General features: G+C 43.1%; 1 protein-coding gene across 1 annotated transcript; it reads left to right on the top strand.

Moving 5' to 3' along the window:
* The first annotated feature begins 6872 nt into the window (after nt 1-6872).
* LOC139417585 (microtubule cross-linking factor 2-like) lies at nt 6873-16763 on the top strand. Its single transcript, XM_071166809.1, has 9 exons — nt 6873-7822; nt 8396-8620; nt 9697-9855; nt 12137-12202; nt 12297-13502; nt 13642-13782; nt 13989-14075; nt 14921-16195; nt 16468-16763. The coding sequence occupies exons 1-9, from the start codon at nt 7085-7087 to the stop codon at nt 16555-16557; spliced, it is 3987 nt and encodes a 1328-aa protein (XP_071022910.1). The 5' UTR covers nt 6873-7084; the 3' UTR covers nt 16558-16763.
* Nucleotides 16764-25258: the final 8495 nt, after the last annotated feature.

Here is a 25258-nt window from a genome sequence, read left to right as displayed (position 1 = left end):
CACACAGAGGATACACACACAGGATACTTGTATCCGTAACACCCGGTGTGTCCCAGTCTCAGCCTTGTGATTAAACTTTCCTCCCTTCTCTTGACCAGGGGACCTCCCTGCCTCCACCTCTTCCTGGATCTTATACAGGTGTCTTCCCTTTCCCTCCCTGTTCCACAACTCTTGCCATTTGTTTTTAACCACTGTTCTTACTAATCCCTAGTTTTATAAAACCATGGGTACAATAAATAACACAATCAGAGATGAGTTGGATTCTTTCAGTTAAATTAGCCAGGCCATTTAGGATGACTGACACCTGTGAAAACTAACATAGAAATCAGAACATTCTGCTTCCCTCATGTAACTAACTGTCTTATCCTCAATTTTCTGTCTTTCACATTCAGGTTGCTCAAATGTTCCATTTTTCACTTGCAAAATGAAAATAAATAATTTGAGTCACATACATAATTTCTTGATTTCAGAGATTCTGTTGGGGGAGAGGTTTGGCTAAGTTTGGAAAACTGTCATAATTGTGTCCTCAGCTGCCTCACATTGTAATACTGAGAATGAACAGGATAATCAGGCCTACATCCACTATGGGTAGCAATGGAAACCCTTCTAGTCCCTCCTAACCAATCAGTAAATGTTGGGACAGTGTAATTTCTATCAAAGTATCCCCCGTGTACAGTCATTCCTGGGGGTTTGTTCCCAAAGTAAAAAATAAAATGGTACAGAAATATGTTTTAGAGAAAGAATTGAATTCAAATTGGAATATATTAACACGACAATACATTCAAATTTCTGGGCATACTTATTATTGTTGCATAGCGAACACACCTGGTTGACCACTCTTCTCCATCCTTAGAAGGTTATTTGCATGCAGCTCTCTGTTTTTCCTCTAGTCTGTCCTTTTCTACACTTGCTGCATCTGCAATATATAAAACCACCTTATAAAACAAACCCATGTGCTCCATTTTGTGTGTTTATCAATGAATCTTGAATGTTGTTATGGAATCGTGTGTAAGTATCTGTGTTCCAATGTGAGTTAATACCCAGGTCTCCATTCTCCATGGCTCTGACGTCAGGTCTTAGATGGCATTCTTACGCTGCCAATAGCCTCACCATGCCAGGCTCCAGTTCATTCAGAGTCATGGTTAAATGATACATCTATACCACAGAGAGCGTTAGCAAGGATCAGAGTCAGGGTTAATTAGAAACACAGATATAAATCATATCCCTAATGTGTGTGTGTGTGTTTCCTCTTCTGAATGTGCAGGTCGTGGAGTTATTCTCCACAGTTAGACACTTCCTGGTATCACAGAGACGGTCTCTCGAACCTCAGGCATATCCTCAGTCTCCTTTTCTCCAGCACTTGCTCCTACATACAATACTATACACATTAGCCTATTACAATCTACAGAGAGTTGCATTCACATAAACTTTAAAGCAACATATATAACCATAATAACTAGGACTGCTGTTGCACACTAAGTCAACAGTACTTACAAATACACTTATACCTTACCTTCCCCTAAAACCACTGCATGTTTATGTAAATAGAAGAAACACTGTTTAAGAATTTTTTTTGCCATTGTTTAAAAACAGTTGGACAAATCACAGGTCTGTGTGCTCGCTTGTTTATTTTTCTTAGTATCCCCCTTCTCTGACTTATTGTTGGCTTCATACACTTTAGGCTCCACACTGTACATACACTCTGTCCACTTCCCATACAGCACACGGCGTCATACAGTTACCAATGTCTGATATTATAAAACACCCCCAAAAACGTATTATTCAGTGAAATTATTCAGTTTACGCTGTGCTGTGGTTTTTGGTTCGTTAACTTCACAATTAATTTTTCTAAGCTGCGCTCGCATTCTACACATGGTGTATTTCTTTATATTTTTTCCTATGGAGGGGGTAGGCATGCATCGACACGGCCTTCCAGGATACAATCAAAGGCACTAGACTAGATCTAAGTAAGAGGACCCGTAGTCCTGACACAATAGAAGTCTCTAGGCAAAAACGGGCAAGGTTTTTTTGTCAATTATGTCCTCCATTTTTGTTACCATCACCCTCAGCAGATGAGATGGCTCCACCAGTCTAGTATTCTCAGTGTAGCACTTCCTGTTGATAAAGGATGTTGCATCAGAAGATCCTTTAGCATAGTTATGCTCAGAACCCATGTGGACCAGCAGCCTCTCACATGCCTTGCAGTCATGGAGCATTTGCTCTTTCTGCACCTCAGGTGCACGCCATCCGCTTATATAGCTCAGGATCTCATCCATCAAACAATCACCATCTAAATCCCCTTTGTGTTGATCTGTGTATTGGGGAAATCATATTTGTGAGTAATACAAACACCTATTTTTAATGTTGTTTGTGTCTTATTGAAATTGTTTACCATTGTAATTGCTGTAAGGTCGCTGTCTGAAGCAGTGGGAAGATTCTCTGAGTTGGCCTGCTTCGTCGGGACTAGAGCCGGAAGCAAGAGGGGTAGGAAAAGTGGTGTCTTTGCCGTGGAGTAGTTTTTTATTTATTTAACCAAGCAAGTCAGTTAAGAACAAATTCTTATTTACAATGACGGCCTACACCTGCCAAACCTGGATGACGCTGGGCCAATTGCGAACCGCCCTATGGGACTCCCAATCACAGCCAGTTGTGATACTGCCTGGATACAAACCAGGGTGTCTGTAGTGACACCTCTAGCACTGGGATGCAGTGTCTTAAGACTGCTGCACCACTCGGGAGCCCAGTAGGTTGTCATCTGGATCTATCTGGCAGTTTGTGTTACTAGTACAGGCAGTGGGGTTGAATCTGTGCCCACCTTTCTCCATAATAACTGAGGTCTGAAGGTGAATGCAGGAGATGAAGGCAGAAGAGGAAGGCCCAAGAAAACATGGCAGGGAACATTGGAGAATGAGCACCTACAACAACTAGCACAATGGGCGAGTGATTCAATGTAGAGGGCTGCGGGTCCCTACAGAAATCATTGCAGCGTGGTCAGCATCTTTCATGCTGCGGGTGGGAGCGAGCGGTCAGACAGACTACCTTGGGTTTACATTTTTTTTATTGTCCCATAGATTATTTGGAAACAATCGTCTTTCTGCTTTGTATGCGTTAGCCTAGGCCTACATATATTGGACCGCGGCTGAGTTTGGGACCTCTAATTCAATGTAAGACTCATGATTACCCTACATAAACAGACATGATATTACATTACAACTAACAACTTACCTCTAAGCTGTCCTGATTAAGTTTGTTATTTCATTATTTTTAGGACACTCCGTAGGGTTAGTTTAAAGCCTCGCTGGCATGGTGGAGTAGTTCCTGACCTAAAAAGAAATTGTTGAATATTTTTTATGATCCTGTTTTGGATGTATTATACTTTGTCAAATACACAGGAGGTTGGCGGTACCTTAGTTGGGGAGGACGGACTCGTGATAATGGTTGGAGTGAAATAAGTGAAATGGTATCAGATACATTAAACACGTGGTTTCTATGTGTTCAATGCCATTTGCATCGTTCCAGACGTTATTATGAGCCGTCCTCCACCGATGAAATAGTGTGTCTAGTGGTCAGAATGGGAGTCCAAATAGTCCTGCATCACAGGAGTAATACAATCTTGGTTTCTGCAAAGCATGACAGTGAGTGGGTCCTTGTCTAGTTTGAGTTGGAAGAAGCTTGGGCATATTTAATGTATTAGTTTTAAATCAACTTATGTAAATTGCTTCCGACGGAAATCCAGCTTGAAGCTGTTCTCTTGTCTGAGAGCCCTCTTCCATGGATTTCTATCCCAGCAAGATCTAGAAGAAAAATGTTTGCGTTAGTTTGATAGTGATTTCTATGTGCAAAGGTTTTCAACTGTGTAATAAACCTTTTATGTATTTATCCTTCATTTAACTAGGCAAGTCAGTTAAGAACAGATTCTTATTTACAATGACGGCCTACCCCGGCCAAACCCTAACAACACTGGGCCAATTGTGCGCCGCCCTATGGGACTCCCAATCACAGCCTGTTGTGATACAGCCTGGAATCGAACCAGTCTGTAGTGACACCTCTGATATGCAGTGCCTTAAACCGCTGTGCCACTCGGGAGCCCTACTGAATGCATTTACATTTGATTGAACATACCTTGAGTTCAGAACATCAAACAACTTGTTCATTTTTTCCAGGAACAGAGCTGTGCATTCCACCTCCTTAGGCAGTTTCCTAGCTGCCACATAGTTTGCATTCCTCAAATAAGTGAAGCATTCCTTATTATTACTACATCATGTTTTATGATGTTCCATCTTTTCATGCCAACATGTATTAATATTGGTATAGTTATGTGGTAGTACAGTACTTTCAAGCAATAACAGGTTAGTGTAGAGTCTTGAATGTATAGTGTATGAATTTGTAAATTATTGTCGATATTTATGTTCGTGTGCTTCTTTACCTGCAGAGACAGTGTGGCTAAACACCTGTGTTGCCAGCTTCACTCGCATGTTTGTGAAGGGTGGCAGATTAATGTGTTTGTCCGTCAGTTTTTGTACCATCCTGATTGGGTGCCCTTCGTCCAGCTTGTAACCATGGTAGCCCACCAAAAGCGTTGATGCACAAAGGCTAGGGTCCAACGGGAGCACGGGTTGAGGACAAGTTTGGAGGAGTGGTAGCGGTTCTTCGCCGTGATGTCGTTGAGACCACGGTAGTCGATGCACGTCCTGCCTCCCCCGCTGGCGCAGGGTTCTTCTTTGTGGAGAAGGACAAAACCCTGCGCCGGCGGCGAGGGAGGCAGAAGGACAGATGAACCCTGCAGCTAGGGAGTCCTCAATGTAGGTCTCCATAGCCTTGGTCGCCAGGAGAAGGGTCGGTGCGGCGGAAGTTAAGTGGCCTGGGCCTTACTGAACACCTCCCGGAGGTCCTGGTACTCTGTGGGAATGGCGGAGAGGTCCGGGGAAACTTCCGAATCCCCAGGAACACGTCCCGGGGCAGGCTGCGCTGACGTCAGGCAATGAGTGTGGCAGAACGTTCTCCAGCAGACTAGTCAATAAGGGGGTTGTGTCGCTGGAGCCAAGAGAATCCAGATACCACGGGAACCTGAGGAGACTTAATAAGCAGGAATTGGATCATCTCGCGGTGGTTCCTTGACACAGGTAGGTTGATGGGGGTGGTATTGTGGGTGACCCGGCCTCTCACTAGGTAGTGAGAGGAAACGCAAAACGGATGTTTCACATTTATACACCCGGTGAAATATCTGTCTCATTGTTCTGTGTTACTACACTCCAATGTATAAAAAAATATTTTTCGACAGCCGGATGCTAAACGGGTGCTGAATCACAGATTCAAACGGCTAGCATACGTCAGCTAACGACTGAAAGTGCCTAAATACAATTTAAATATTTTAAGGAATGTAATACATTTTATTTATCAGTGGGCGGAGAACAAACCCCTTTTCACATTGTTTAAGATAGGGGTGAAATATTATTTTGTAATGATCTGTAAGTGTAAAAACAAAAAAGCAATACGTACCATAAAACTTTTTGACAAATGTAATATACTGTATATCTCGATATGTAATACCGCTGTCTGTTGTGTTTATGTACTCTTGTTTGTATATTTCTGTTTTGAATTTGTTTTATTCAGAATTGTAAAAATGATGGACTACGGTGTCGCTCCGAGGACACAGCACTAATAAAGGCCAGGAAACTAGTTGTCACTAGTTACCACAGCCACAAAGTCAACATTGTCTATATCGTAAACTTTAATGAAATAAAAAAAATGCATTTTGGTTTTAATTTAAGGTTAGGGTTTGGAATAACGTTAGCAGTGTGGCTAAGGTTAGGTTTAAAATCAGAGTTTAAGAAGATAAATTGTACATAATTACGACTTTGTGGGCGTGGTAACTAGTGACGACCAGAATAACGGGTGCTATGATACATCACCTCATCTGATAGTCTCAGTGGCAGCGTTGCAAGAGTTGTAATTTCTATTTTCTGGCCACTTGAGGGAGTAATTTATCAAAAAAGAACATGGGCGCACCGGACGCACTGGGGACACCCGGAACCTCAGCCGCCCAGAACTGAATTGAGTTTCATTTTTCCAAACATTTGTCTAGAAAAAATAAGATGTTTGCATGACAAAATGTAGCCCATCACAGCAATAGAATAAATGGAAATTGGGATTTCAATATAACATTCCATTATATTCTATTTTGGAATGAAATTGAGGAATAACTGGAACCGCCTTTATAGCAATTCAACGTCTATTCCATGTTGGTTCAACATCAACAAACGTTGATTCAACAAGTGTGTGTCCAGTGGGTAGCCTCATAGTTAATTAGGCTATTACTCCAGACATTAGGCTATTACTCCATGACTTTCTTGTCGTGATGTGTGTTTTGTCCTATATTTTAATTTATTTTTACCCCTGTCCCCGCAGGAGGCATTTTTTTCCTTTTGGTAGGCCGTCATTGTAAATAAGAATTTGTTCTTAACTGACTTGCCTTTTAAAAAAAAGATAAATAAAATAAACAGTATGAACCGGGGTGTAACTTTCACTGGGGGCGGGGGGGGGGGACATGTCCCCTTCACATTCTGAAATGTACTTTTTATCCCCCTAGTTTTATCATTGGAATGTGATACAAAACGAGGCAACGACTTGATACATAAAAAAATATATATATGTCCCCCCACTTCTAAAACCAAAGTTGAGCCCATGGTATTAACATATGACCAATTAACATAGCCTATGATGTTGTGTTATGCTCAGTGCAGAATGCATGATGTGCAAAGCTGGCAATTTCATTGGCGAACCCCGTAATTTGCCACAGTGCGCGCGTAAAAGATGGGCGGGGTATGCTTACATTTCTGGTCAGGTTTAAATCAAGCAATGTGACAGCACACACTTGACCGACTGGCCGAAGGATGAACTGAAGTGCGCTGCTCTCTCCTTCCTTCTGTCATTCGCTTCTACAGAAAATAGCCGTGGAAATTCTATTATAACTCATTCCGTTTATTTTGTTGGACTCAACAAAGAATAATAGACTGTATGAATTAATTAAGGGCAATTCTTCATTTTATGCACTAGGCTATATATTAAGAAAAACGGAAAAGAAATGAACAGCAGAGATGTTGACAGTCCGGTGCCAAGACAGGCGCACAGGGGAGAAAGACAGCCCAAGGCACAACAGGGTGTCAGCATGAAGAAAAAGCGAACCCCATCGAATCCTCCGCCAAAACATGCCCCAGTCTCATCCAGGTCAACAGGGACTGTCCGGCGCATCATGGGCAAAGGGAAAGAGATTAAACTGGAGAAAGGGAAGCGCACAGGAAGGGGCCGTTACGTTACGGAGTGCCAAAAAAATCTAAGCACACCGAGAAAACGATATGAAGCTAGCAATGCTTCGGAGGATTTGAGCAATGATTCAGGTCGTGTGTCGGGGAAGCTATCCTACTCGGACAGAAGTTCTGACATTTCTGACTGGACGGAGGGATTTCTGACTGAATCGGAGGGAAACCAACTTTTTGCGGACACTCCGTCTCCAAGCTGCGAGGCAGGACCAAGTGGCGGAGAAAGAAAGGCAAATATAGACAGGTTGAGTGGGAATGCACAAATCAGTGTACGCGATATGAGCACTGGAGGCAGCGCATTCAGAGGCCTATCACAGGAAAATTCTGTTATGCATTCTGTCTGGGATGGAAACCATTCTACTGTTCTTGCTTTCCTTCCCTCGCTGAATGTCAGCGGAGCGTCCATGGTTAATTCAGAACCGACCCGGGAGCTCGTGGACGAGACGCACGAGGATCTTGTCAGAGAAAACGACGATTTGAGATCGGAAAATCAGTATTTGAAAGTAAGATAATTCATTAAATGTACATGTCATTACGCGTAAAATGTGTTTTTTTTTATTATTTCACACATTGCCTCTAGGGGCTTGGTCCCTCTTATCATAAAGAAAATACGTTGAATATCGACGGATTTGAATATAGATGATTACTGAAGGATTGAAACCAGAACGCAGGCACGCACATGACATCAGTTGTTGTCAAGGTTAGACAGACAGACATTCCTTAGCAGAGCAGCTTAGATACTTTCTGTAATTGGTCATGTCAACCTGAATTACTAGCATGCGACTGCAGGAGCCGCAGCATGCACAAGGACCATCAAAAGTCTTCACTCACAGTGGGCAAAATGATCATTATCTGGCTAATTAATTGGGCCCTCAAAAAAAAATGGTCCATGTGTTAGAAATGCCAGAGTCGATTTAAGGTCCCATTCCTCCCCTACATAGTACATGCACACGCACACACACACACACACACACACACACACACACACACACACACACACACACACACACACACACACACACACACACACACACACAATGATGCTGTTGATGATGATTGTTGGTTGTCCTGTCCAGGATGAGATGGAGGAGATGCGCTGTGAGATGCTGGAGATGCGGGATCTGTTCCTGGAGGATGAGGTGTGTCAGCTTCAGGAGCTGCGGCTGCAGCTGGAGCAGGCCAACAAGTTGTGTTGCATCCTGCAGTACCGCCTCCGCAAGGCCGAGCGCCGTAGCCTCAGGGTGGCCCAGACTGGCCAGGTGGAAGGGGAACTGGTCCGCTCCCTGGAGCATGACGTCAAGGTGAGGGGTCTGCGTGTTTATGTGTGTGGAGTACTCACTCAAAGCAACTTTTCATTTTCAGGCATCTTTGTCCTGTAGGGACTGTACTGTAATCCTTCCTCCTCTTGCTCTGTTGCATAGTGTTATCAACAGGGTCGAGTGATTCATTATGTTTCCAGTCAATGTACCAAACCCCGAAAAAATCCCTTTGAATGGCTGTACATTCCACTCTACTGTTTCATGAGTTCAGGGTGTTTTACATAAACTGCACTGCTCACATCATATGACTCAGTTTTTTAAGTGCACACTTAACTTTACAGTATTTAACAATGTTTTATGGCTCAGGTTACTGTTACATCCTGTCAGATGTGCTTCAAGAAATGTGAAGTATGTCCGTTTAATGTATCTGTGAGTTTGTGTGCTTTTGTTTGGGTTTTGTTGTGGTGGGGTGGCATTTTTGTGGTTGCCACTTGCTGTGAACTGCCCAATTAAATACATTAAAGAGACATTATGACAAATACAATTACTCCGACCGACCAGCCTCAAGGGGTGAGTGGGTAGATCACTGTGGAAAGTTTACTGGCATGTTGGCTGATTCCTCTGTTAGAGGCTGCAATGCTCAGTTTCTTTGCTCAGCTGTATGTGGTGATAGAATGCCCACCAGTAGCATGGCAGAGAATCTGGCACTTTTGGCTTCCCCCTCACCCCCTCTTCACATTCTAACACGGAGATCTGTCTTTTTGTATTACTGCCCAAAAATGTACAAATACAGATACAGTATAGTTTCTCTTGGAGAGTAAATAGCACAATATAATAATGTGCTGAACACCAACTTACAATCACATGCATCATCTGGACCTGCCCTAGGTTGCTCCTCAAGGGATGTTTCATTCACCGTATTACAATGCAGAAAACACAGGGTTGTTGTTTTGAAGGCTGATATCTGGAAAATTGTCTTGTAATTTTCTATGACAAAGGCACAAAATGATTGTTATCTAATTACACCAAAAACAACCTCTAATTCCCTCCAACAAAGACAGTTGTCTGTTAGTGTTTTATAGTATTTAAAGTTTGTTGTGGTTGACTTCTGTTCACAGGTAGCAAAGAGTGTATCCCTCCGCCTGCACAATGAGTTGGAGTCTGTGCAACAGAGGAACTCCCGGCTAGAGTGGGAGAACGATGCGCTTCGGGAGAGGCAACAGGAGCTGGAGGTGGCAAAGCAAGTTCAACAGGGCGAGATGGAGAAAGCCAGAGAAGTACTGCTTTTACACACCACCACCAACTGTATTAGTTTAATTAGCATATACCCTGCCCATTTCCCTCCCCAAAGACCAATTTGTGCCACCCATAATTGAGAAACCTACATGCCAAGTATAGACCATATATTGTGTTCCCTACAGATGATAGGAAAGAGCAGAAGCTCTGAACTATCCATTCAGACCCCAGTCCCACCTACAGGTTATTGAAAATGTGTTATTTTAGTATTACTCCAATGGGTTTCCTCAAGGAGAAAACCTGCACTCTATGTCAAAGATAATAAACAAAAAAACTATAGGAAATACTACAGTTATTTCTGCAAAAACACTACAGTCCATAACGACATGCATTAATTACTTTAGTATATCCTACAGTTTTCTTTTACTACAGTATTTATACTATAGTTACCTGTAAAATGTTATAGTATAGTACAGTAAATACTACATTATTCACTACAGTGAATACTACAGTAAAGTCCACAAAAACATTACAGTGAATACTATAATATCTATACTATAGCATACTACAGAATTTTTTCATGTATAAGAGTCCTATTCCTTCATGTAGTACTCTATACACTTCAGTTATCCCATGTCAACCAGTTACTCCTCATGCATCCTACTGTCACTCGGAAGTGAGGTGACACATGACCCTGACTGGATCCTAGGACTTTGCTGGGCCTAAGGCTCAGGGCATGGCTAGTATCTGACTGCTGGGCGGTGGGCACTGAGGGAGGTAGAGTGGTACTGCATGTAAATCAAATAACATTTTATTTGTCACATGCGCTGAATACAACATGTGTAGGTAGACCTTACATTGAAATGCTTACATACAAGCCCTTAACCAATAACCCAGTTTAAAGAAGAAAAGAAAGGTACAAAATAAAGGTAAGAAATAATTAAAGAGCAGCAGTGAAATAACAATAGCGAGGCTATATACAGGGGGTACCGGTACAGAGTCAATGTGCAGGGGCACCGGTTAGTCGAGGTAATTGAGGTAATATGTACATGTAGGTAGAGTTATTAAAGTGACTATGCAGATAATAATAACAGAGTGTAGAAGCAGCGTAAAATAAGGGGGGGGGGGCAATGCAAATAGTCTGGGTAGCCATTTGATTAGATGTAGAGGCTGAACTTGGGGGACACAGTTGACATTTTTCTCACTAGGGACTACAGAGAGAGAGAAAGAGGGACCAAAATAGGTAAATAGTTATCTCTCTCTCTCCCCTCTGGTCCTATTAAGCATGGGTAAATCTGGGTCAGGAGGATGAATTACAGCATCAAAAAGGCTGTGGCTTAGGTACTGGCTTAGTGCCATACTATCACTGAATTCCATGTCATCAACTGGTGGCCATGGAGTCACCCATGCAGGTATTTCTTAATGACAGTGCAGTGCAGTCCAGCTACCCGTGTTTAAGTTTAATCCAGGATTCGGTGCTTTGTCGTCAGCTCAGCCTAGTCTGCTCATCTGAGACAGCTGGTACTCCTTTTGATCCTGACTAGGAAATCCACTTAGATGACCTAATCTGGGTAGACTATTACCAGGGAACCTAGTCAAGATCAGTGTAAAGGAAGATTAACATTTTAATGACCACCACCGTTACTGCAGTTTGCCTGTCTTGGTTGCTGCCTTGCGTTGAGACTGAGACCTTAAGGGTGGTGATAGTAATATCATATTGGTTGTCACAGTGCCGTTTATTGTTGTTCTTTTACACCAGAATCATCCACTGTTCACTGCCTTGGGGTCTATTTATTACAGACCTAGTTTTGATGGGGCTATTCCCACTGCAATACCTCAGTAAGATGATTCTTTTGAGTACTTTAACCCCAGTGATCCATGCTTGAGACATGAGAAAGACAGAGACTGACACGGTGACACCAACCTACATTCCTCTCATACTCTGCAGTGCAAACATTCACAACTCATACAGGATGTTAATGTTGGGACGTTATAAGACATAGACAAACACTGTGTTTGTAATGGAACAAATTAATTTGTGTACACATGTACTTTGACTCTCTTGGTTTGTTTCTCTTGGACATTAAATGCTGTGTGTAAACATTGATATCCTGTAAGAATCTCTAAGAATATTCTAAGATACAGACAGGTGTGACAGACAGGAAGGAGACAGGCGAGGAAAGCTGAAAGAAAGTTGGTTTATTAGGATGACATCTATATCCTCTCCTCCTCTGTCATGTTTTCATAGGGTGGTAACTATACCGTTTATGATACTGTTGAATCATCAGAATTCTTTGACATTTGTTTTACTTTACTTCTCAGAGTTCTCTGAAGAGGAAAAATGTCAGATCACCAAACAGCAAGACTGAGAAGATGCTGTCTCCCCAGGTAAAGATCTAATATTATATTTTCATATGAGTGACTTCATTAGAGTACATTTATGTCATCTTTAATCACATTGTTGTGCCATTTGACTCCTCAGGATGACAGTGCTGATCTGAAGTGCCAGCTTCACTTTGCCAAGGAGGAATCAGCTCTCATGTGCAAGAAGCTGAGCAAGATGGTGTCGGAAAGTGAGTGCATGCGTGAGGTTCTGTCAAAGTACCGCTCGGCCTATGGAGACGTAGATGCTGCTGCCCACTCCTCTGAGGGTGGTACTGCCAAGTCCCCCCACACCAGGGAGGCAGAGGTCAAGGTTCACCTGCGGCTGGTGGAGGAGGAAGCGACGCTGCTGAGCCGCCGTATTGTAGAGCTGGAGGTGGAGAACCATGGCCTCCGGGCAGAGATGAGCGACATGAGGGAGAGCGTATTAGGAGGAGGAGGAGAAGAGAAAGAGGAGCAGCCACAGAAGGGGGCCAGGGACAATGGGGATCTACCACCGCTTTATGTGAGGGATGTAGAGGATTGTGAACAGAGCTTGAGGAGGGAGTGTATGCAGTTTGAGCAGGAGAAGAGGGAAGAGCAGAGAAGGAGTGTGATTGAGTGTTTTCAGGAGGAGGTGATGGAAATACAGAGTAGAGACCAACCTCAGACGGAGAGGTTGAGTCCCCTCAGTCAGATCCCTCGAAAGGGGTCTGTAGGTGGGGAATGGGAGCCCCTGGACAACCAGCAGAGTTATACACGCAGAGGCAGTGTTGCCCATGCCTTGAATGTGAAAGACCATGAGGCCCTCCTTGCCTTGCGAGATCATGCCTGCCTTGTGACCTCAGCTATCCAGCTTTTTGTCTCACCGGCCAAAAATGGCCACAGCTCCCCTCCCTTATCTCCCCACATCTCTCGGGCAAAGTCTTACCCTCAGGGTAAAGCCCAGCCTCTGGCTCTGGACCCACTCATGCAAGGACACCTTCATGAGGCTCTGGAGCTTCTGCAGGCAATGCTGTTAGCCTTAATGGGGAGGGTGGAGTTATTGGTGACACAAGGAGGAGAGTTGAGGGTTGAAGGAAATTGGGATCCCACCGCAATCCCATCCCTGGCTGATCAGGACACACAAAACAACACAGAGGTCTCAGCCAAGAAGGAAACAGGTGAAGGCCTGCACACGGTAGTGGTGAAGGAGAGAGTAAGACGAGCAACACAGTCAGACCACCTCGACAGCTGCAGGGACCCCATGATGAAGCTCACTTTGAAGGTGCTCTGGGTCCTCCACCAGCGCGGTGTGGGGAAGAGATCTGGCCTGGAGGGCAAAGAGGTATGAGGGAAAGGGAATGTAGGGGAACATGAATTGAAACATACTGTAACTGAAATGTTCATAAATCACTTTATTTTAGTAAGTAACAATGAAAGCCAAGATTTCAAGTATGTTAAACTTGTATATTTTTTTTTTACAGAGCAGAGATCTTACGACTATGTCTATACTACACGGGTTGCTGCAGTACTTGGGCACAGAGCTGCAGGACTCAGAGGACAGCATGGCAGGACAGGATGCGAAGGCCACATGGGCATCAGACTGGAAAGGCTTAGTCTCCAAGGTGAGCTAATGCCACTGTCCCGCTGTGGGCTCAGCCTATGAAGTCATTGTCCAATTACATAAGTTGATACTTAAGATCATTATCCCTTACAATGAGGGATACACCACTATTATGTTCTAAGGCAAGTGGATCAGACAGATATCCTGATTCTGAGAAATCATCACAGACTGTAATGTAATACCTCACTCTTTCTTTTAATAACTCAGATGGAGTGCAGCACTGGTAAGACTGAGGCACAGGAGTATCCAGACCAGCCAGGCCATCCTAGAGGCATACAGAGTGAGATAACTGAGGTAAGGAAGTATTTTATTTTCTGTTTCCTCCAGCCACCAGGCTCCCATGTTTATATGTCCTGTGTTGTGTTGTGTTTGGGAGCATGTGATTGGATGTGATTCAGCAGTAAGCCCAGCTGATGTCTTCTATCTGGCAGGGGTTATCCCTGGCCTGCCTGCATACAGTACAGACATCATGAGATCAACGGTGCCATGGTATTTAGGCTAAGCTCTTGTGGAGGCTACTGCCAAAAGCAGAACTAACATGTGCATCCACTGCATTACAACACCCAGACAGACCCAGAGAGGGAATATGTGAGAGGGAGAAAGTGAGCAAGGAAGAGAAAAAGAGAAAAAGAAAGAGCCAGAGAGAGAGAAAGGTGGAATGAAGTCTGGGTGTGTGTGGATAGAAAATAAAGCGCACTGAACTCATGACTCACTCGCTCGTGGTCGGTGTGTCATTGTCCAAAAACAATGAGTAAAACACTCACTTTTTTTTATAGTCCATCTACGTCTCTTCATCACATCCCGTTGTTTCAAAACAGGGAAGTGGTTTTCCTCCACATGTTGAACAATAACTTAAACCAGGTTTGTGGTTACCATGATTACATTTTAATGTAAATAAGATAATTTTTCTGGCAAACAGAATAGCAATTTAAATCAAAAAGATCAATTGCAAATATTTCAGCTGTTGATAGGAGACAGACAGATATACGAGACGACTAGCTAGCTACTAGCCCGTGGTGTTGCAAGGCCCAGTGAGCCTTTGAATTGGGAAGAGCAGATTTATTTCTTTACATGGCTGCTTCCCCTGGGTTTCTGTGCTCTTTTCACCATAATATGAAGATACTCTTATTTCCCCACAGACAATAAATAAGACCAAACCAGACCGCTCTACATTAGGTTCCAAGAAGAAGAACTGGTGTTACCTCAGCCAAGAGGCTGCCCAGCTAGACCGAGAAGACCCCTTTAAGACCTGGGACCACCCCATCATGCCCCCTAGCTTCCCTAATCTAAACTTGGACCAGTTGATCCTGGACAGTAGCTGCACTGCCCCAGAGAAGACTGTCCTCCGCATCTACTACAGTCCCCTGTCTGCACGGAGAGTCCATCTAGCTCATCTGAGGCACATTACCAACACTGATATAAATTCTACTACTAGTGTAATCTCTGCCAGGCTTAGTACGTCCCAAAGCTCTCTCACTCCCTTATGTCTGAGGGTCTCCGCTAACTTGAGCGACGACATGAAAGAGATGACAGCTAGCTTACGACAGGCAGTTCACTCCAGTTCGCCGGAGAGGAGGAAGGGGAGGGTGATTGTGAGTGGGGGATGGACAGTGGACGTGGCCACCACAGGGACTCAGACTCAGATGCACCCACAGATGGTGAGTGTGGGTCTACAGACGGATGGGCCCTACAGTGTAAGTGCAGTGAGAGGCAACCCTTTATGCCTCTCTGCCCGCACTCAACAGATCTCGACTTCCCTTGAGAGGCTCCCAGGGAGGACCGAGAGGTCCAAGTCAGGCTCCACCTCCCCAAAAATGTACCGCAGATACTCTGCCTCTGCTTCATCTTCATCGTCCATCTCCCCTTCCTCCACAACTGGTTTCACCACCACCTCCAACTCCTCCACCTCCTCCTCTGCCACTCCTGGCAGGGAGGGTGTTTTGTGGAGCCTTTCCCATCGGGGTCCTGCTGGGCCAACCTGGGCCCGCCCCATCAATCCCAGAGCTGGTCCAAGGCTTATTCACCATAGCACAATAAACAGTGAATTGAGCAGTGGTTTGAACAACACTAAACCCACCAGAAAACCTGGTGGTGCCAACCGGTATGGCCTAGTCACAGAGTTCTTGCGCAAAATGAGTGGTCGAGCAGACAAGCCAGCACAAGCAACAGCACCGGGCGGGGGGCAGAAGGGGAAATGCAGTCCAACTCATAAAACCCTGGTGGTTGTGCCCACTCGCCGCCCTGCTGCACCAGTACACAGGAACGACAGTGTCGCCAGGATTGGGAACCAGAGGTTCATGAAGCAGAGAGAGGAAGCGTGCCGCGGCCAGAAGGAGGATAAGGATAATCAGGCCCACAGTCAGAACCACGCTCTCAAAAGAGACCTGAGCCTGGAGAGTAAATTGACACTGGAGGTGAGTACTGTAAGCCTACCCAACACAGGATCCACACACTGAACACATACTGTACCTCACGTATATTCAACTTACTGGCTAGTGGCTCATGTCTGTCCACACATACTAGTTAGCTTGCTTGGTTTTGAGAAGGATCCAAAAACTTAACAAATACTGTACTCACTGTACTGAGCCTCACTCTCATATTCAACTTACTGGCTAATGTATGTTATTCCTCTGTCTCTCCCTCCCCCCTCTCTCTCTCTCTCTCCCTCCATCCATCTCTCTCTCAGGATGGGAACTATGACTGTATCAGTTCCAAGTCCTTGTCCTTCTGCTTTGCCCGATCATCTCGCCTTGGCCCTGACCAAGCTACAGCATAATAGATATTCCTCCGCTGTAAACGGTTGTGGGTCAGGAGAGCCCAACTCCAACTGTGAGTAAGGGGGTGGAGCAGTGTCACATTGACACCACTGGACAGCTGATAAAGATTACAAGGGACATGGAGAATCCAAGGCCTGTGTTCTGGAATTCTGTTTTCAGTCATCAGGATGAATGGATAGGGGGAAGTACTTTAGAACCCATTAATATAGGGGGTATAGTTATTTGAGATACATACATGCCTATTATCTGCCTGTAGCATGTCCTTTTTGAAAGAGAAGGAGTTCTGTGCTAGAAAATCTTTTTTTTTTTCTTTCAGTTCAGCCAATGGCACTTCACCTTTTTACAATATGCAACAACCTTTTTGGACACACCAAGTCACTTACAATTATCAGTACTCATTGATTTTGTATTATCTTATAGAACTAAATAATATTTTCTACATCTGTAAGAATATTGTCGGAATGAATAAACTACAATACTATGCAATTCTGTACTGTAATTAATTCTGTCCATACTTGTACAGTGCTGTTCGGAAAAGTATTCAGACCCCTTCTTTTTTTTTCTTTTTTTTACAAATGTGTTATATTAAAGTCAAAAAACAGAAATACATATCTTATTTATATAAGTATTCAGACCCTTTGATATGAGATTTGAAATTGAGCTCAGGTGCATCCTGTTTCCATTGAGCATCCTTGAGATGTTTCTACAACTTGATTGGAGTCCACCTGTGGTAAATTTAATTGATTGGGCATGATTTGGAAAGGCACACACCTGTCTATATAAGGTCCCACAGCTGACTGTGCATGTCAGAGCAAAAGCCAAGCCATGAGGTCGAAGGAATTGTCCGTACAGCTCCGAGACAGGATTGTGTCAAGGCACAGATCTGGGGAAGGGTACCAAAAAATGTCTGCAGCATTGAAGGTCCCCAAGAACACAGTGGCCTCCATCATTCTTAAATGGAAGAAGTTGGGAACCACTCTTCCTAGAGCTGGCCACCCGGGAGGGAGGTGGGAGGTGGGGGTGACCAAAAACCCGATGGTCACTCTGACAGAGTTTCTCTGTGGAGATGGGAGAACCTTCCAGAAGGACAACCATCTCTGCAGCACTCTACCAATTAGGCCTTGCTGGTAGAGATCGGCCAGATGGAAGCCACTCCTTAGTAAAAGGCACATGACAGCCTGCTTGGAGTTTGCCAAAAGGCAACTAAAGACTCTCAGACCATCAGAAACAAGATTCTCTGGTCTGATAAAAACAAGATTGAACTCTTTGGCCTAAATGCCAAGTGTCATGTCTGGAGGAAACCTGACACCATCTCTACGGTGAAGCATATTGGTGGCAGCATCCTGCTCTTGGGATGTTTTTCAGTGGCAGGGACTGGGAGACTAGTCGGGATCGAGACAACAATGAATGGAGCAAAGTACAGAGAGATCCTTGATGAAAACCTGCTCCAGAGCGCTCAGGACCTCAGGTGAAGGTTCACCTTCCAACAGGACAACTACCCTAAACACACTGCCAAGACAACGCAGGAGTGGTTTCAGGAAAAGTCTCTGAATGTCATTGAGTGGCCGATCCAGAACCTTGACTTGAACCCAATCGAACATCTCTGGAGAGACCTGAAAATAGCTCCCCATCCAACCTGACAGAGCTTGAGAAGATCTGCAGTAAAAAATGGGAGGAACTCCCCAAATACAGGTGTCAAGCTTGTCGCATCATACCCAAAAAAGACTTGAGGCTGTAATCGCTGCCAAATGTGCTTCAACAAAGTACTGAGTAAAGGGTCTGAATACTCATGTAAATGTGATATCCGTTTTTTATTTTTAATAAAATAGCAAAAATATTCTGAAAAACTGTTTTTGCTTTGTCATTATGGGGTATTGTGTGTAAATTGGTGAGGGGGAAGAAAAAACGATTTAATACATTTTAGAATAAGGCTGTAACCTAACAAAATGTGGAAAAAGTCAAGGGGTCTGAATAGTTTCCGAAGGTACTGTATATGTACCATAGCCATGTGGCTGTCTGTTAGTACTCTGTGTTGGTTGAGCATGTCTGACCAGTGTTACAAAGTCATAACCTGCTGGCCCTGGTTCTGATCAGTGGCCTGAGCAGGATATAAGAGCAAAGTTGACAGCTCACTTTGAGACCTACCTCAGCCACAGAAATGTGGGTCTTAGAAGGGGTGAGAAGGACAGGGTATATGGCCAGCTGTTCATTGTGTGTCACATGCACTCAAACAAAGCGGAAATCACACTAAGCAGTTAATGAGATCAGATGTCCTGTCACTGTGTAGTCATGGAAGACTTACGGTTCCTCCCTCCCGCTCTACATTCCTCTCTGACTTTCACCCCTCCTGATGTCAACAACAGTTTTCCCAGATCTTATCCAATTGCATAGTGCAGTAAACAAGAGTGTCATCATAGAAAGATCATCCCCCGTCTGCTGAGTGTAGGACTATTTAAAACGATGTATTTGATACCATTCCACTGATTTCGCTCCAGCCATTACCACAAGCCCGTCTTCCCCAATTAAGGTGCCACCAACCTCCTGTGGTATACAGACAAGATTTACTTGAGTCCCAGCCCATGTGGGGTGGAGGGGAATGAGGCAACTGATGTACTGGCTAAACAAGCACGTTTCTCCCTGTCGCTGGCCCACACTCCAGTATAGTAGGTGGCGGTAATGCACCATAACGTTGACGGCCAACTGCCGATGAACCCCACAGAAGAAGACGTATTTTCTTTCAGTTGGACAAGAAAACATCGTACGTACGGTGTAGTAGATTAAAGTGTATATTTGCACATTTCAATACATGTATCAACTTCATGAGCGACAATAACATTCTACGCGTGAAATGGAGTCTGCTTACACTCGGTTCGATTCATATGACTTCGAGGTGGATTTGAATTTCCAGAGTGGTTTGAAAAATCTTCAGGCTTCCAGCGAGGAAACTGTTTTGGGGATTAAATTATTATTTTACAATCGGTACGTGCTGCTGACATCATTTTACCAATCATATACATGAACACTAAATTCTGAATACATAGTGCTTTATTTGTTTATTATCAAAGAGTACGCTCAACTCAATTGTTTACATTTTTGTTCGTGGGGCATAAAACTGACTGATTCGGCGCCGCCAAATTTCACATCGATAGCTAAAATGCCGGCAACTGTAAATAAAAGCCCACCTGCAGAATATTTATGCTTATTAATGGTTTTGCCAGACCCGTCCAGGGATGTAGTAGAGGATAAACGCCGCTTACGCACCTTTTTTTATTTGTGAAATAGCTTTTACTCGCCTTTTTATTTAGTTAATTACATTTTAACCGCGTATTATAGCGTCACTCATCTCTCTGTCCAGCGAACTACCTTGGGCCAGACCTATCGTGTGACAAGTGGGTGAGAGGTCGCTGACAGTGGGATTTTTTTTCAACATCCATCGACTCCTGGGGTGTCAATAGACATCGCCATTCTTCCTGACTCGGAGAATGAGTGTACAACAAGTCGTTGATATTTCAGTCAGATGTCTAGCTAGCTATGTAGCTCAAGGGCTCTTTGGCTGTAAAGATGGACTACTATAAATTCTCATAACAAAATACCTTTTCTTAACAGTGAGTGGTGAGACAGACAGTGGTCAGGCTGCAATGAAGGAGGCAAAGGAGATACACAGCAAGAGGTAGCATTGAAGCAAGTAGGGAGAGAGGTTAGTACAGTGCTTCTCAAATTTGGGCTCCAGGACCCATGTGAGGTCCCCTAAAATGTAAATAGTGTCCCCTGAGAGAATCTTTAATCTTAATAAAACACATTAATAATTTGTTTCTCTTCAAATGGGTAAGGAATACAACATTTTAGAATGAACTAAGGGCCTTTCACACTGTCAGAACTTCCTTTCATGTCATGATGTGTTGGGACAGCCTGTGTGAGCTAAAAGTTAGTGAAATATAAAGACTCTATTATGTACTCGGAAACAAAAATATAAAAGCAACAATTTTCAGTGTTGACTTACCACTCATATATGTAGTAAATAAGTAGTGTAATGTATTATTGAGTAGAACATCTAACACCATTCCCAGACCGAACGTGCGCCATTGTGTGCAAATTGATTTTGTCCCTCCACACAAAACGTGATCACGACACGCAGGTTGAAATATCAAAACAAACTGAACCAATTATATTAATTTGGGAACAGGTCAAAAAGCATTAAACATTGATAACAATTTAGCACGCTAGCTAATTTGTCCTATTTAGCTAGCTTGCTGTTGTTAGCTAATTTGTCCTGGGCTATAAATGTTGAGTTGTTATTTTACCCGAAATGCACAAGGTCCTCTACTACGACAATGAATCCATACATAAAACGGTCAACCGAATCGTTTCTAGTCAATTCTCCTTCGACTTTTCCTTTGGACTTTATATGGGGATTGGCATCTAACTTTCATAGTTTTACCACGACAACCGTCCGACCTCAGTTCATCTTTCAAAATACCCACGTGGGTATAACCAAGGAGGAGATGGCACGGGTATCTGCTTCTATAATCCTAAGAGGAGATGGAGAGGCAGGACTTGCACCGCGTTCAGCATCACAAATAGAACTGACTAATATTTTAGCGCTTGGCAAGGCAGACACTCATTGGTGCGCGTGAGCAGTGTGGGTGCAATGATTGAATAACGTGTATGTGTAAATGTATTTTGTAATGCTCACGCACGTGACGTGAGCGGTGTCGTCAGAATGTAAGCTAGTGATCAATAACACTTTTTTTCATGAGGTTTTTGCGATATACTGACATCTTGTAGTGACTAAACAATTGCATATAGGAACTATTACAAAGCGATGGTCCTTTAAAATAAATATTAGTGCTTGAAAAAGTACTTGAAAGTCCTTGAATTTGACTTTCCACTGTCTGTTTGAACCCTGTAATGGGATATTTCATTAGAGCAAATGTACTTTTTATTTTCAAGAGGATAATTTGTTTACAAGTCTCCCAATAGTAGGTCCTAAGTTTTTCTGTTGACAAAAGTAAAACAGTTGTACTCTCCTCTGTAAGCCATTTTCTTTGAAAACCATGAGGTATTGAAATGAACATGGCTATACATCTTAAAGATTGTGACTATTTGTTTGTTTTTCACATTCTTCATTGTATTTATCCTTGCTAGATTTGTCGAGCCCATTGACTTGGATGGGTACAAACAATGGCGTGTAAGTTCTACTGCCCTGTCCTCGACATCCTCCATGGGTGACAACATTGAACAGTTGGAGAAGTTCGACCACTTGACTATTGCAGATTCAAATTCTGATATTTGTGAAAGTACCACTGGTGGGACCTCAGCGAAGACAAATGCAGCCCTTTCATTCGAGGAAGTGTTCCGGCTAGTCCAAGCAGGAGAGGAGGTCCCAGGCCTGTCAAAGCTGGACATAAAACCTAATAACCAAACTCCAACTCCCTCGCAGATGGAGAGGAGGCCAAAACCCTGGGAGAACTCTAAGACACACATGTGACTTGTACACATGACTTTTTCCCCTACTGTCCACCTTTGAAGAAAAGTTCATTTTTAATATCCTCTAAACTTGCAATAAAAACATTTTCTTTTTTGCTTTTCACCATTTGATCAAATAAGATAAAATTCGTCATTGCATTGTTCCTGTAGAACTTTCTCAATCTGATCTGTCTAAAACAACTACACCAAACATGTTAAATAGTTCCAGTTTGACTCCTTTTATTTCTGAGGATAGTGTATTCAGCGAGGGTGATATTAGCACCTTGTAGTTGCTGGTTGTGAAGGAGCAGCCATGTAGTGTGAGTGGGGCCAGCGCTTATTGTTCATCTTCTGCTTGGTGGTAGTGTCTGCCCTTGTGACCTGTGCTGATGGTCCTTCAGAAGCTCTGGGATGGGGGGGCTGGGTGATGGGGAGCAGAATGCTGTAGGACATGGCCTTGTAAACTGTCAACTACAGAGAGACAAAGACACAAAATAAATAAACAGGCACATCCTTATCCCTTTTGATTTTGAACAACAGAGATAGTGACTAATACTCTCTAAAAAATGTCAGAGCACTACACATCTGAGGCCAGGAAACGGTCCCATAGAGTCAGATGTAGGGTCTTTACTATATGTCTTCTTACCTGCTCTTGACTGCTGAAGGTTGGAGGTCAGAGGCAAGGAACGGAAGGTGACGTCTCACTTTCTGTTTGTATGCCTGTCCTGAAATGCTGCTGGTCTGAGGGAAGGAGAGTTAAGGCAACATTCAATCGTTAGGCAAAGTAACCACAGAAGAAAATGTGAGTTGCAGTCAGTACTTTAATGTGATGTGTGTAGTAAAAGTGAGTCACCCAGTAAAATACTACTTTAGTAAAAGTATTTGGTTTTAAATATACTTTAGTATCGAAAGGAAATGTAATTGTTAAAATATACTTAACCCTTGTGTGGTGTTCATGTTTTTGTTATTCACCCAATGTTTGCGGGTCTGATGGACCCACAACATTATTGTTTAAAAAAAAATACAGCCATTTCAATTGACATAAAAATACTTAATGAATACTTAGATGTTGACTTATATGAATTACAGGCAGTATAGACAGCATACATGGTTAATATTTGCCATTTACCTCTGCTAGATCACATTTGTCAATAAAAGCGCTATTCGTTTTATAAAATTAGATTTTTTTGTTAAAAATAATTTATAATCAAGACATGGGTGGAATAATCATGTTTATCTTGAACACATATAAATGAAACAAGGTTTTTATCACTATGATGTTTATTGCTTTGAACTGAACAAATTGGACAAATTTTACATACAGTATTTTATGGAAATTATAAATGAGACCCATTGAAAACAAATTAAGGCTGGTCTACACCACATGAGGAACAGAGTTTTGCTGCGTGTGTGTTGCAAATGTATTTCTTGCACTTGATGCATGTGTACTGTGTCTTCCTGTCTTTCTTGGGTCCACGCACATTGTAGCGCTTCTTGTTGTGTAATCTAGAATGATGAAAACACTTAGTTCAGGAATTTTACTAACATCTCACTCATTCACATATATTGTTACAGTAGGCCAAGGTAGGAGAGTCAGACCCGCACACATGAAACAATATCACTTACACTTACTTCCGGTATGGGAGTTGTTGGTTCTGTGGGTCGGGCGGATGGGGCATCCTCATCCTGAATCCTCCTCACACTAACTATAACCTTAACACTTTTAGCTAACCCTAAACTTAATCCCTAATCCTAACCCCAACCCCTAGCCTAGCTAAAGTTAGCCAGCTAGCTAATGTTAGCCAATTAGCTACCTAGCTAAGATTTGAAATTCGTAACTTATAGTATATTTTGTAAATTTGTTAAATACAATTTGAATTGTAATTTGTAACATATCATACGTGATGGACATCCACAAATGAATACATATCATACAAAACGTAACATACACTATATGACCAAAAGTATGCGGACACCTGCTAGTCAACATCTCATACCAAAATCATGGGCATTAATATGGAGTTGGTTCCACCTTCGCTGCTATAACAGCCTCCACTCTTCTGGGAAGGCTTTCCACTAGATGTTGGCACGTTGCTGCGGGGACTTGCTTCCATTCAGTCACAAAAGGCTGTCATTGTAAATATGAATTTGATCTTAACTGACTTGCCTGGTTAAATAGAAGAAAAAAAACATTTAGTGAGGTCAGGCACTGATGTTGGGTGATTAGGCCTGGCTCGCAGTCAGCGTTCCAATTCATCCCAAAGGTGGTCGATGGGGTTGGGGTCAGGGCTCTGTGCAAGCCAGTCAGGTTCTTCCACACCGATCTCAACAAACTATTTCTGAAACAGGAAAGGGCCTTCCCCAAACTGTTGCCACATTGTATGCTGTAGTGTTAAGATTCCCTTCACTGGAACTAAGGGGCCTAATCCGAACAATGAAGAACAGCCCAAAGACCATTCTTCCTTCTCCACCAAACTTTGCAGTTGGCACTATGCATTGGGGCAGGTAGCATTCTCCTAGAATCTGCAAAACCCAGAGTTGTCCGTTGGACTGCCAGATGGTGAAGCGTGATTCATCACTCCAGAGAACGCTTCTCCACTGCTGCAGAGTCCAATGGTGGCGAGCTTTACACCTGTCAGCAACGGTGTGGCTGAAGTAGCCGAATCCACTAATTTGAAGGGGTGTCGACATACTTCCATATATATAGTGCAGGGATCATCAACTAAATTCATGCGTGCCATTTTTTTCTTGAGTGGATGGTTGGGGGACTGGAACATAATTACAAATGATTTGTAGTCTGCAAATTTCCCACAAGAAACCCAAACAGATACAATATTTGACTAAAGCATAATAATTTCAAACCTTGCTTACATTTGTATTTGATCAGGTGTCTTTCTGTTTTGCGTGGAAATACTTAGGAACAGATTTCCCAAATGAAAAACACTTGGAGCTGATTTCCTGGTGTTTTCACATGTTTTTTTATGTCCAACAATGAAAAAGCAATATATATATATATATATATATATATATATATATTAATCAGCTAAATAAAACCAGCTGAAGGCCAAAACCGGGGAACCCTGATATAGTGTATCATACTAAGTGTCTCAGATTTACAGTATGTACAGAATAATACGAAATGCTCTGAGACCAGGTTGGTTCCAAAGGCCCAGACCATAATGACTGACCATAGCCACACCAAATGTTTTAAAACGTTGTCTCCTGCTGAACGCG

The sequence above is a fragment of the Oncorhynchus clarkii genome, chromosome 9 (assembly GCF_045791955.1).
Source record: "Oncorhynchus clarkii lewisi isolate Uvic-CL-2024 chromosome 9, UVic_Ocla_1.0, whole genome shotgun sequence".
Lineage (NCBI taxonomy): Eukaryota > Metazoa > Chordata > Actinopteri > Salmoniformes > Salmonidae > Oncorhynchus > Oncorhynchus clarkii.
This window is presented reverse-complemented; position numbering and strand designations above follow the sequence as displayed.

Bases quoted from the DNA above. Each gene is read 5' to 3' on its own strand.
- LOC139417585 (XM_071166809.1), top strand. From the start codon at position 7,085: ATGAACAGCAGAGATGTTGACAGTCCGGTGCCAAGACAGGCGCACAGG. The intron at 7,823-8,395 runs GTAAGATAATTC...TGTCCTGTCCAG, and splicing joins CGGAAAATCAGTATTTGAAA to GATGAGATGGAGGAGATGCG. The intron at 14,076-14,920 runs GTAAGGAAGTAT...ATTTCCCCACAG, and splicing joins TACAGAGTGAGATAACTGAG to ACAATAAATAAGACCAAACC.